This window comes from Penicillium taxi (assembly GCF_028828555.1).
Source record: "Penicillium taxi strain IBT 34144 chromosome Unknown utg000003l_segment0_segment0, whole genome shotgun sequence".
Lineage (NCBI taxonomy): Eukaryota > Fungi > Ascomycota > Eurotiomycetes > Eurotiales > Aspergillaceae > Penicillium > Penicillium taxi.
Genome location: NW_026643205.1, coordinates 814,812 through 828,485, shown reverse-complemented (window position 1 = coordinate 828,485; position 13,674 = coordinate 814,812). Strand labels below are relative to the sequence as shown.

Below are 13,674 nucleotides of genomic sequence, written 5' to 3'. Positions count from 1 at the left end.
CTTGAAATCAACGTGGATGCCAAAATGACCTAAAGTGATTATCAAGGCCGGTTGGCAGGACAACCATCGATAAACGGCCGAAAAGCAAAAACTACCCTCATTGACAGAACCCCTCTACATTATTTACCCTTATATTTTTAAGGATAAATTCAACTTCAATAACTCATATTCCATAGCAGACATATTTCAATTTATTCTTTCGAAGAGGTTTGACATAGATTCTGGATCGGCTTCTTTGACACATTCCTCGAGTCGAAGTAGAAGTCACAACAATGTCCGCCCCGTAAGTCTCCCACCACTTGGTCGCACTACAACCCTTCAAGCCCACACTATACTATGCATCAAATCCTCTCCCGTTTATTCACAACCTCAGATCGAGATTGTGCTAGTGGCTAACTACATTCCTTTAAAAAGTTCCACTGACACGCGTATCCACAGCTCCCCTGAGCAGGAAGGATTTCACTTCACGCCCATCAAAGCCTTACGCGTCCTTCCCCGCCTGTGGGAGCGCACACCCTCTACACCGTTTAGGACTGGCCAGAAACCGCGTAAGCTTTGGAAGCGCATTGCTGGTATGGCTGGTCTCTCGACGGCGCCTACTGGTGACGCGTCGACTACTGCGATCAGTAATACCAGCAACAACACGGAAGTCCGAGGTGTGAAACGACTGCGTACCAACGCAGGAGATCTTACAGAAGAAGATGAGGACAGTCAGTCTAGAAGTTTCCTCGAGACAAAATGGGAACCTCAGGTATTTGAAAAACAACGTGAGTACGACAATTTTTTTTTCTCGTCGGCACTGTATTTTTTGAGGTTTTCGTCCTGCTAAACTCGGAGTATAGGAAAATTGCCCGACGATACAACTCATAGTTGTGACGAAGTTTCTCAACTCGGATCGGCTGTTTCTGCAGCCACACCAGGTGGTCCCATCAATGACGTCGACGTCGACATCACAACAACTGACTCGTTTCGACCAACTAAGATCCCTCGAAGCCCTAGCAACTCTCCTATATTCTCTGATGCCGAGAATCCGAGTTCTCTGACCTCTGACGTAAAGGCGATTGAAACCGAATGCTCTGGACCCTTTGCCGAAGACCAATGCGCATTGATCGACAATGCATCCAAGGACGGAAATGGAGATGACGCACCCACCCCGACAGAAGCTGTGCGCAACCTGACTCAAAAGCAAGAGGGTACACTAGTAAGATCTGCACTGCGAAGCTCGCTCGATGGAGCTGATGCCGAGCTCCTGAATGACTTCCTGTCGAAGGCGCAAGCTAAGCGTGCAGCCAAAGCGGTCTCCATCACCCCGCACATTGATGATGATGCGAAAGAGTCGTCCGGTCAAGAGTCCCAAGATGTTGAAAGTGACGTGTCGCGCTTACGTCGCGTCCTGGAGATTCTGGATGCGAACAAGTCGCCCACCAAGTCACTTCTATCGCCCACGAAAGGTGTCAACACCGGGGATGGCGCCAAAAACGAAAATAATGACAGCAACGAAATTTCCAACGCAGTCGTCAATACGAATACTCAGACTAGCGAACCAGCCCCTTTAGCCTCCATATCCCGGCGCAGCGCGCGAGCCAGAGTTCCGATCGAGCGCAACAATATCCCTCTTCGCCGGCCGAACGGTTCAGAGTTTATTTTCCAAAAGCGTACCCCGGAACAAGAGTTTGCCTTGGCCATCAAGCGTAACACCCGCAAGAATTGTGGCGCCGTATGGCCAAAGCAGGTCCTCATGTTCATGGCTCTACCTGAGGGATACCAAGGGCCGGAGCTCCTGTCTTCTGACGGTGAAGACCGTCCACTCAAGAATCCTCCCAAGAATGTTACCTGGAACGAAGAGGAGATTGAAGAGCACATACAGTGGCGAAATGAGATGGATGCCAAAAAGGCCCTTGGGTCACCCCAGGATCCGACAGATGACATCGATGTTGATGTTGACATTGAGCATGTTGATACTGACTCTGTCTTACCATCAGCCGCTGGCAAGGCAAGAGCAAAGCGATCAATGGCCAACATTCGCGCCGCTGCTACTGTCAATTCAAGAGTTGGAAACAAGAGACGCATGGTCGGTACGATTGGTGTTTCGGGTACCCCCGTGAAGAAGCGTCCGATCAGGCCATCACCCTCGATGGCTGCTGCGACCACTAGTGAGAAAAATACTGCTGAGGAGACTATGGAGCTTGCAGGCACTTCTGTGCCCACTATTGCTGAGTCCGCAACTTCTGCGCCAGCAACTCCTGCTAAAGGTCGCCGTAAGCTAATTCCTAAGTCTCCAGTTTTTTCAAAGCCAGCAAGTGCATCATCTAAGAGTAGCATCCCTACTCGTACCGGCTCTAGTTCTGGTTCTGATTTTGCTTCTGGCTCCGGAACTAGCTCTGGTGGCTCTGCGACAGAGTGCCACGCTAGTAGCTCTAGTAGCAGTGCTGAGGAATGGAAACCACATGTGCCCAAGACGACTCGATCCAACGCAGGTAGCACACCTCGTCGCGTTAAGCGCAGTAAGGTATGATGGCTTGCTCCAGCTTTCACTTGATCGTTTTACTTTTCTTACATCTTTACTCAACTCTTGCCTTTCATTGCCTGGTTGATTCTATATCTAATGATTATTGCCGGACAATATGGAGTTTCTCTGCGTTTTAAGATACCACTTTTTTACTTGCGCTCTTCCTTTTGTTTCGTGACGTTTTGATATTGGCCTGTTACTCAAAGTCCTTGGGCTTGTTATCCTTATGAATTGACTCTTTTTAACTAAAAAATTGAATGCTGATCATTTTTGTGTACCCGATTGCCTTTGCGCCGCTTTTGCTTGATAAGTAGAACTGAGTACGCCTCTAAGCATCCATGACATACGCTCAACGCTCGCTCAGTATTAATCGGCACTTAGGGACCTCACTCACAATGCTGGAACATTTCAAAGAACAACCTATACCGGGAGAAACCTCATACCTTATCCCATATTAACAAGGTCTTGGTGAAAACATAGGCCAAGAGTCGACTTCATTGATAGTAAGACTCAAAACCCGGTGTGGTTATGAAATATCCTAGATTTTCGTGGCGGGATTCCGACTTATCGAAGACTTCTGCTCATGTCAAGGATATCAAGCTTAGTTTTGAGGTTGAAAAACGGCTTTTTGATATCTTACGAATACACTCTAGAATCATTCAGTAAGTAATAGTCCTACTGAGCTTTGTATGTTTGCAGCTAATATCACGTGGCTGTCATACAAATACCCATAAGTCCTCACCCTCTCCTCTTCTCATAACTTAATTATGAAGATTTTACAAACTAATGAAGCTTTCAAGAGGATTTATGGTCGAATGGTGCTCTCCTACGTCCAGATTCTTGCCCGCCATGATGATATATTATACACTGGTAAATGGATGAATAGATTTGAATTGCCGAAAACATTTGAGGATCTTCAAGAAGTCAAGCAAATTTCCACCGAGGATCGAGGTTCAAACGCGAATACCTCTTGGTCGGCAGTCTATACCAAAACACCAAGTCTTCTCAAATATACCGATGAAAATCTCGAATGTCAAATCATTCGCGAAGTTGAAGCATGTGAAGTCCTTCGAATGAATCCCCACCCTAATATTGCTACCTATTACGGCTATCATGAAACCAATTATCGAGTTTCTGGGTTATGCTTTAAGCAATATAGGTCCATGTTACTTGAAGCAGTCAACCCTCAACACTTTGGCAAGGTTTCGTAACGTTCAAGTCCACACGAGCTAGTGAATTTGAATATGAAATGCAGTTTAGAGGGATTACTGGCCGCCATCTAACATCTCCACTCCCTTGGACTTGTACATAACGATATTAGTCCGGCAAATATCATGCTCGACGAAAACGATACCCTTATTCTCATCGATTTCAATAGCTATCGACATATTGGTGAGTCTTTATGCGATACACAAGCCAAAAGAACTCATGAATGGCACGACCCATATACTGAAATCTCCCTTGAAAGCAACGACCTTAATGCGTTTAAAGAATTACAAATCTGGCTGACCAGATCGGCGGATGAAGATCTTCTCTTTGGATAAAATGTATCTATCGAAGAACAAGTTTGTTCCCAACTGACTATAAACCGACCAAGTTATGAGTAATGTAACCTTCCAAGGTTCCAAGGGTGGAACGTTTCTTAAGTTGTGTCATTTGACCAGCCCTGAATGTTATCACTGTAGTAGACACCTGGGCGGCTATCATCTTCATAATTAGCTGGGTTAAAGTCATAGCAGCTGCCATCCACGAGCCATGTGATCCTAGAATGATAGCTCTGGAGCTGACATTGGTTCCAACAGATTGACCCTGAGCAGCCTTTGAGTAATCTATGCTCGATCAGTGGGTACTCAGTGAACACTTTATCATTAATCTATCATGTGATAGCAATGGGCAGCTCAGTGAGCCCGACCCTGAGCAACCGCATAAAAGCAGCAGTGGCTGAAACCTTGGAATAGGGAAATGCCGACTTGGAAAATATGTGGTACGTGAAGCTACCTACCTAGGTGCTAAAGTACTGTACTACTACTGTGTAGCACGGGCTCCCTGTGGGGTGACGTGAAGCAAATTTGATCTTGATCAGTTCGATATCTGATCTTCACTGGGCTTATGCATGGCGTGAGTCCGTCTCTATTGTGGAGCGGCTTATTACCATCTTCCTAATTGCCTAGAAAATAAAAGGAAATGCTCCATTAATACGTTAAGTATATTAGCTTCAATTCTATCCCCGCCCTCATGCCTACACTTGCTAGGAGTAGTTAGAGAGAATCCACTGTATCCATACTTCCAAGTTATGCCAGTTCTTTCAACGTTATCTAAGGAGGTGGGTAATACCCCTGGACATTTATGAATGGAGCGAGTTCGTATGTACAACTAAATTGCCTAGGTATGATAACCTAAAGTATAGGTATCACCTCATTCAAGCACCTCATTCAAGGTTCTAGCTTATTACTATCCATCTAATGGGCCTATCCCAATTAAGATGTCTATACTCTGTACTCCGTGCTCAAACCCTAACAGGGACACGAAAAATACGAAGTTTCTCTCCAACTGAGGCATTTAAATCCCGAACACGTTGAACTACTCCATACCTAATCTTCTTCACCACTAACAGGGACGGAGTACGTGGAGAACAGCAGAGTGTGAACCCAATCAGCGGGGTATACTTATAGAGATGACTGGATACCTGAACCACATAATGAAACGTGTACGGAAATCCTTGCACCAAGAGTAATAACCTCAGCTTGAATAGGTAACTATATAGCGAGTGCTCTATAGCTGCTATCCTAGTCGACCATTTGATTAACGATGTAAATCATACGGTCAATCTTGGAAGTACAAGAACCTGAACCAAGGAATCTATTCAGGCCCACCAGCCTTGTATCCGAACTATCTCCTTTCGGCCTCGGTGTTGCGCAGTCTCCCGAATCTGCCCACCAGCCAATACATTTTCCGAATTCTCCCGCCTCCTTGACAGAATACGCTATTCTGTCTTGGGGAAAGACCAATAATTGAAGCCTGGGGGCCTTTCCGTACTAGTGGCGCAGGAGCTGCGAGCCACACGCGGGATGACGATGTTCATACGGAGCAATGTGCTCCCTGGGTTGTAACCTTAACCTTTATTTTTTAATTTCCATCAGCCTTCAGGAACGGTGTAACCTGTAAGGATTAGGGGGGGGGGGGGGGGGGGGGGGGGGTTAAGTATATTTTTGACTGCTTTGGTGTTAGTGCTTCCAAGGTTGTTGGTATTGGGGGGTTGGAGTACGGAGTAGGCACGGAGTAAAGGAAGTTTTTATTTCCCTTACCCTCTGATAACGGAAACTACTTCGTTTACACAATACCGAGATTGCAACAGGTAATATTCATGAAGATCCCGTTCTCTGAACCTTACGTTTTACTCAGTCTACCTGGGTAGCGAATTACGACGTATTGAGGTGGTCTAGCGTGGAATCTAGCTGTACATTCTTCTAGTTACTTGGGATCTACGAGGTATTAAGGAAAGGTAATTCAAATGTTGCGTAGTGTGTCTGGTAATTGGAGCCAGGTCATTTATATTGCGTCTGTTTCATTAAAAATTTCGCCCTGTTACATAATTTTGTTCCACATTTAAGCAGAAGTGTTGTTGGCGGTCTCAGCAGGCCAGTTGTCGTAACCAAAGGTGTCCTTCATGTTCACGAAACGGAAGTGACGGCCTTTGGCCACAGAGTTGACAGCCTCAAACTCTTCGTCACTAAGCTCGATGCTCTTGAAGTTGGACTCAATGCGCTTGGGGTTGGAACTCTTGGGAAGCACAACGTAACCACGACGAATACCCCAGGCAATCAGCACCTGGGCCAAAGTGTTGCCGCCCTTCTCGGCAATGGCATTTAGTGTCGCGTTCTCAGCGACTCGCTCACCGGTAGTGGGCACTTGGTTCTGGGAGCCCAGGGGAGAGTAGGCCTCAGGCAAGATGTTGTGGTCGAAGCAGTACTTGACAAGCTCGTCATTAGGCAGGAAGGGGTGGATCTCAATCTGGTTGACCATGGGCTGGACCTTGGCGAACTTGGCCATAGCCTCCAGCTGGGGGATGGTCCAGTTGGACACACCGATGGCCTTGGCCTTGCCATCCTCGTACAACTTCTCCATGGCGCGCCATGTGGTCTCGTGGTTCTCAGTCAAGTCCTTGAGGATAACATACTAGATAAATTGTGAGCAACGAGATATTAATCTTGAGTATATGGAAGCTTCCATACCTGTCCATTAGAGTCAATCTTGGGGGTTTCCTGGTCTTCCTTCTCGGAAGCAATGGGCCAGTGAACCAAGAATAGATCGACATAGTCCAATCCCAGGCGCTTCAGAGAATTGTCGATCGACCAGAGAACGTCTTCGTAACGGTGCAGGTGGTTCCAGACCTTGGTGCAGACGAAGATATCCTCACGCTTGACGGAGGTGTTCGCTTTCAAGAAATCACGAATAGCTTCACCGACCTCCTCCTCATTCATATAGAACCAAGCACAATCCAAGTGACGGTATCCAATTTGGAGAGCAGCAGTGACAGCCTGATAAGACTCGCCCTTGGAACCTTCACTAGCAAAGGTACCGAAGCCAACAGCGGGGATCTTAACCCCGTTGCTCAATGTGAAGGTCTTTCCGTTAGACATTTTGAATCAATTGAATATATTGAAGAGGAAGTAGAAGGAAGAGAGAAAAGAAATGAGGTGCGTTATGGTGGGGGGTCAAAGCGATGACGATGAGTGGGGGTTATGAGGGGTAATTGGTGTAGCTTCTTCGTTCTTTGGCGCTCTATTTCTACTCAAACAACGTGACCTGGGAATACGGATGTCTCGAACTTATCTGAATTTCGGTAATTTTGAAATGACATCATTCTATCCGAAACAGTGTTTTGAGCGTTTGGCTCCATTTCGATCGTCATCGTCTCCATCGATCTCATACCGTTCCATGGGCGAACCGTGCTCTCATCCAATCATTAATATCTTTCATTTATTACCATTAAACGAGTGGACTAATGCTGACCACCGAAACTAGACTATCCAATCAATAATCCTTATCAGTGGCTCATCAGAGGGTCGCGGTGTACATGGTACACGGAGAAATACCGTATCAGTCACTATGACGCAGGTACCTTATACACAATATCCACCCTCACCTCTCCACCTCAAGCCCTCAACCACTTTTGAATCCTGCTAACGCCAAATGGGCCAAAATGTGCCAAATGTTCTACAGAAATACCAATGCCTAACTAATAACGATAATTCTCAGGAAGGATCACACCCAATGAGTGGATCCCCACCCCCCTATGTCTGCACCAGTCGAAATGCTCAGATAATGCCACTTTTGTTTTCAGTTTGCCAATTGAGACCAGCCAGTATCGAGATAGTTCTGATTTGTTATATATACGCCCTCTGTTCCCGTGTGGAAACTGTTTTATTTCTCTCTTCATCCTCAGTCTCCCTTTTGCGTCCTGGTCATATACTTCGTCGGTGACTTCTTCCAATCTCTATATCCTATAGATCATCCTACTCCCGCATATCTATCCATTATGGCTCACATTGACGACGCTGATCTCGCTGTTGAGGCTGCCCCTACCGGCGAATCTCACTCTGGTGCTCCCATCGCTATTCCCTCAGATGGCAACACCATTGAGATCCCCGCTACCCGTAGCGCCATTAGCGATGCCGCTCGATTCATGCACAATTTGAGCTTGTCGCCGTCCACGAAGGACCGCCGAGGCTCTCGTAACTCATTTGGCACATCGCTGCCCATCCCTCGCTCACCCCGCCTCTCCCGCCTGTCTACTGCTAAGCGGCCTGGTGCTTCATCAGTTTCCCGAGACATCCTGGCCTCCCAGATCCAGGACATGTCCAAGGAGAAGGTGGATGCCGCTAAGAACATGGCCTTTGCTTTTGATATCGATGGTGTGCTGGCACACGGCAACGAGGCGATCCCCGAGGCCATTGAGGCTTTGAAGATGCTCAACGGCGATAACGAGCTTGGCATCAAGATCCCTTACATTCTGTTGACTAATGGTGGTGGTAAGACTGAGGTTGAACGCTGTGCGCAACTCACCGAGGTTCTCAAGTGCCCCATTTCTACGGATCAGTTCATCCAGTCCCACACTCCCATGCAGGCATTGGCTGAGTACTATGACACTGTCCTGGTTTGCGGTGGTGAAGGATTCAAGATCCGTGAGGTAGCTGAGAGCTATGGTTTCAAGAATGTGGTGCACCCTAAGGATATCCTTGCATGGGACCCTACTGTCTCCCCTTGGCGCTGCTTCTCTGAAGAGGAGCGTGCTGAGGCTAAACCCCGCGACTTCTCTAAGATCAAGTTTGATGCTATCTTGGTCTTCGCCGATTCCCGCGATTATGCCACTGATATGCAGATTATCTTGGATTTGCTCTTATCAGAAGATGGTCAGCTCGGCACCCGCGCCAAGGACCCCGTTGCTAACCGTATTCCCGTCTATTTCTCTCAGGGTGACTTGATGTTCCCTACCGACCACAAGGGCCCACCCCGCCTGACCCAGGGTCTCTTCCGTATCTCCATCGAAGCTCAGTACAAGACTCTGACAGGTGTTGATCTTGAGCGTGTAGTCTACGGCAAGCCCGAGCGCGCAACCTACACCTACGCCGACGAGGTTCTCAAGGCGTGGATGGAGGAGCTCCACAACGAGAAACTCCTTCCTAAGAACATTTACATGGTTGGTGACAACCCTCAGTCCGACATCTGCGGTGGTAACATGTACGGTTGGAACACTTGTCTAGTTCGCACTGGTGTGTTCCAGGGCGGCGACAACGACCCAAACAACCCCGCCAACTTCGGTGTCTTCCCCAACGTACTAGAGGCTGTCAAGACCGCCGTACGCAAGGAGCTTGGTCAAGACTTCAAGCTCAAGTGGAACCCTAAGGTTAATCCCGTTCTGCACGGTGAGGCCACTTCCGCCATTGAGTAAACGGCATTTTCTTTGTTTTTACGACCCCAGCAAAAGAAACTGCGACTCAACCCATTTTTTGTCACGCTGAACGACCGTTTTTACTCAACCACAATATCCACTTGAAAGTGTGAACCTGCTGGGTTAGGAATGGGATTTCCTTTCCCCATGGCGTTTTCTTAATCTGTTTTTTTGTCAACTTCGCTTTCATCACACATATAGACTTGCGTTGGCTTTTTGTGTTTTTCTTGGCATGTCCCCAATTACTTTCTGGGTCGATTTTTGGGGTTCCTGGGCTTTAGGACTTCTGATATCCACTGTCATTCCATCCGCTTGAATAAAGTAGAAGCATTGGTTCGATTATATTTCAATATACTTTACTACTCCTCAATTTTGAATTTTCAGTATATGCCATATACCTGCGTATCTTTGAAATTCATCGTTAATTCATTAATACGGTCTCATTTTGATGCTCACATTAGAAAGTGAGCTGACTTTCAAGGTTCTTTGAGGCTATGAAGGATGCACATTCATTCCATTTTACGGACCTAGTTAGTTATAGCTATGCCAAACTCGGGCGATGACATCCCTATTACCATGGTCGGTGCTTTGTGTAGTTTGCTCTAGTTAGTCAAATTGACCGTAGATAACTAAGCCGTAGCCTGGTGCGGCTTTATCTACCGGGCATGGTTAGGAAACAAAATCGCCACAGATTATGGCGTGAAGAAGAGCCAGAGTGCTTTCTTGGAAGCGATAAAGAAAGTCCGAGGGTAGCATTACTGTATATGATTATTGTTACAGGCACCAATCTCAGCTAATTATTATCATCGCCGTTCACCAATCAATTGCTATCAGTTGTGACTTCTTCCCCTGTTGCTGATCGATATTAGTATGCGTTGAATGCGTTATTCGTTTCCTTGTATATAAGAAGTCGCCTTTCTTATATGTGATGCTCTGGGCGCATCCCGAGTCAAGGATCCATGGATCCAATTGGTTTCTCGCTCTTCTCCAGAGAACGCCATTAAGGCTAGTTGATCGCGTCCTCGCCCGCATGCCTCATTATTAGCGCGCTTCGCTTGGAGTACAAGTGAAACAGATAAGCACTAGCTATTTGGGTCTGGTCTAGTTTGGTTTAGAATCTAAAACCAAACCTATGCCTATTTCTAGATGTAACTAGATGGTGGTGTACTACAAAGAGATTTGCGCCTTTGGTTGCTTGACTCACTCAAATGTATCCAGCATTCATGTCAAGGGTGCTTTAAAAAGGGCTCGCTGAGTAAGTACTTGCGGTAGTCTATCTTCCGGCTAGGCATTTGCTTTAATTCTTACATTTCTTTCATTCCGACTGGCCCCTATGGGTCTGCAGGAGGGTCCACCGTCGGTTCTACCACCGGGGTTTCTGGTGCTCAGATCAGTTGGTTCGTTCTCCTCTTAGTATGGAGTTTCGAGCTCCTTTAAAGTTTTCCTCGCCCTTGACTATTTTCTTTAAAAAGCCCTAACATTCTTGCACCTTTAAACCCTTTTCTCTTTACTTCGCAGAAATTCTCTTCTTATTATCGGTGGCGTTTACGCGATAATGGCTCATAATGCAGACATAATACCATGGCACCTTCTATCATGTTGCGTGGGCTAGGAGCCTGGGACAATAAAGCCACAACAGATTATATGCCTACAAACATCAGCCTCCGGATCAAGGTTCAGACTTCAGAGTTGATCTATTTCACCGAGGCTCTTACGAAAGCCATCACTGATTCTTCGGAGCGCGAGCTAAAGAATTATCCTAAATATACGGCACCATCGATAAAGCGCCTACAGACATGCTACTTAGTGATGTAGCCATTGAAAAGATTGGTCCAACTATTCCGCGATGGTGCAAATATTCTGAAACCTCTTGTGATACTTATAGATTCCCGATTTCTATGAAAGCCAGACAGTTCTCGGCCTTTTGCCGTAATGATAATAGTAGAGCAGAGTCATACTCCGAGTTCTGCCGCAAGTTCTGGCCTCTCTTCTATGTCTCGGAGGTAACAAAGGCTCTTACTATAACTAATAAGATGAAGCCGATTCTTTAGGCTTGTCCTTCTGAAGATTATGTCTATGTACTTGGGATTATGGATTTGGTTTTGAAGAACATTTCCCTGAGGTAGGTTTTCCGGAGATTTATATAAAAGAAGTGGAATATCAGAAAAGCCATTTACTTAATAATACTATCTAGGAGAAATGGCCTGTATCTGTTAATGTTGATTGGGGCGACCTTATGGAAAAGATGATCTCAGCATATATTTGTCTTACCTGCTATACTGTTTACCAGAGACATGGAATAAAGCAGCCGGCAAAACAGAAGAAAGTGACTATCATCATACAATAATTTATCAACGTATGATGAGGGACTGTACAGCAAGGGTCGTCAGACATCAGCACATATCTTCATAGAGACTTTTTGGTATAGGCGGAGACCAGTTTAAAGGCCCAAGGCCCCAGGTCGCAGCAGAGAACCAACCCTATTGGCTTCAAGAGCTACATATACCGAGGGGAAATTACTATGGTTTAGTACCATTCGATGAATTTCTCACACCAGAGAATACAACAGTAGCCATGTCCCAACAGCTTCCGACTTCACCTATGAACAACAGTTCTTGCTCTAGAAGCTTCCAGCTGAGCTTGTTATCGACATCATGGACCTTGCCGACTACGCGCCCAGAGCAACTGCAAAAGTGCCACGTGATCCACTACATCCCTCTAATAGAGAATATTTAGTGCGGTACTTAGATTAATGCTGGCAAATATTGGTCAACTGTGATATGATTGTTAAAGCTTCAAGTGGTCAGCCATCTGGGGTTGACTGGATTGAGAAAATCAGTGAATATATTCACCATGAAACCACCCCACGGAGTAGGTGGTGATGTCTCCTAGACCGGAACACCAGGAACTGACGTTTGGTCACCAGACACTAGATGTTCCCCGTGGATAGAGTATCTAAAAATTCTGCCATATGTATAATACGTTTCCTTGAGCCGTGAAATTTACGGCAAAGAGCGACTATTTAGGATGAGTAACATAGTTCCTAAGTAGGCTTTGGCGATGTTTATTCATTGTTTCCCAAGTTCTACCCGGCCCATATACATCTTATATCCCCCAACGAAACTTCATCAAAAGATTTAACCTCTGCTCTGGGCCCCTGGACCAGTTCAGGAGAAGTTCGTTCACTCCTCTCGATAACTCCTTTCCGAATGCGCAGGACCCTCGTGGCTCTTGTAAACGGCGGAAATGGTGCTCGTCGCCCTTTCGCCAGTTCCTTTCGCAGGACTTGAAAACGCTTGATATGATACACGCGATCATCGGGCCTCGCAACGCCCTAAAACATCCGACTGCCAAAGAGAAACAATGCCCAGCCCGCCGCTGGCCTTGCTGATTCGATGCATCGCCCCGTCGGAACAACTGTCAATGTGTCGGCCTCCATCCGCGCAAAACTCGAAGATGCTGACCGCGCGGCCAAAACCAACCAGGCAGTTTTGACTGGCATTTCAGCCGCCCTTGATAATTTTCCTGCCTCCCTTACCAAGTCAGAGGATGTGGCGCTGGCAACCAATTTTTTTGAGGACATAATGAACCTCCTGCGATATGGCCCCTCGGAAGGCGCCATGCCGATGCGGAGCATACGCCCCACAGCTACTGCCGCTGCAGCTAAACCCGCCACTTCTTGGGTGGATATTGATGCCTCAGGCACAAAAAAGACCACCTTTAACCTCAAGGGAAGTTGAAGGTAAGAACAGCGAGCAACCTTCTCAAATACTCAAGCGTGTAGAGATCATAGAGTCACTGAGGGTACACTTGTGCTTTAGCTCCGGATCTTCGGCCTTCTTGTTTAGATACTCCGGCTACTTCATATCCTCTAACTGTGCCTTATTGTCCATGTTGACCTTTGCTGCTTTCCTAGCTGTTTTGCCCGCAATTTTGGCTTCTTTAAATTCTTTGATGGATTTCGGGGCTTTTGTTGCAGCCTTTTTCTGGATTCTTTACCAGCATTGTAACTATGAGAATCCCAGATGTCAAATTAGATCTTCTCTGTGACAATGGCGTGGTTTTGGCATATTGTGTGGTCATATCCCTGTTCACCTGCATAAGGGTTCCAAGGTTGTCATCCGAGTGGAAATTGTCTCCAGCCGGGCTTTTGTGCAAAGACGGACGTGACCGAGTGTTGGAAGCCACCTGGATGAGAGTGAGGGGTTCAACA

General features: G+C 46.6%; 5 protein-coding genes across 5 annotated transcripts; 4 read left to right on the top strand and 1 right to left on the bottom strand.

Moving 5' to 3' along the window:
• Positions 1-272: 272 nt before the first annotated feature.
• N7495_003788 (uncharacterized protein) lies at positions 273-2,515 on the top strand (the record flags this gene model as incomplete). Its single annotated transcript, XM_057206439.1, has 3 exons — positions 273-283; positions 415-767; positions 843-2,515. The coding sequence occupies 3 exons, from the start codon at positions 273-275 to the stop codon at positions 2,513-2,515; spliced, it is 2,037 nt and encodes a 678-aa protein (XP_057064119.1).
• A 3,600-nt stretch (positions 2,516-6,115) lies between these two features.
• gldB (putative glycerol dehydrogenase (GldB)) lies at positions 6,116-7,149 on the bottom strand (the record flags this gene model as incomplete). Its single annotated transcript, XM_057206438.1, has 2 exons — positions 6,116-6,685; positions 6,742-7,149. 2 exons carry the CDS (start codon positions 7,147-7,149, stop codon positions 6,116-6,118), a joined length of 978 nt encoding a protein of 325 aa, XP_057064118.1.
• Positions 7,150-8,048: 899 nt separating this feature from the next.
• N7495_003786 (phosphatidyl synthase) lies at positions 8,049-9,461 on the top strand (the record flags this gene model as incomplete). Its single annotated transcript, XM_057206437.1, has 1 exon — positions 8,049-9,461. The coding sequence occupies one exon, from the start codon at positions 8,049-8,051 to the stop codon at positions 9,459-9,461; it is 1,413 nt and encodes a 470-aa protein (XP_057064117.1).
• A 1,581-nt stretch (positions 9,462-11,042) lies between these two features.
• N7495_003785 (uncharacterized protein) lies at positions 11,043-11,276 on the top strand (the record flags this gene model as incomplete). The annotated part of the gene is made up of 1 exon (XM_057206436.1): positions 11,043-11,276. The coding sequence occupies one exon, from the start codon at positions 11,043-11,045 to the stop codon at positions 11,274-11,276; it is 234 nt and encodes a 77-aa protein (XP_057064116.1).
• Positions 11,277-12,856: 1,580 nt separating this feature from the next.
• Positions 12,857-13,201, top strand: N7495_003784 (uncharacterized protein; the record flags this gene model as incomplete). The annotated part of the gene is made up of 1 exon (XM_057206435.1): positions 12,857-13,201. One exon carries the CDS (start codon positions 12,857-12,859, stop codon positions 13,199-13,201), a length of 345 nt encoding a protein of 114 aa, XP_057064115.1.
• Between the last annotated feature and the right edge of the window lie 473 nt (positions 13,202-13,674).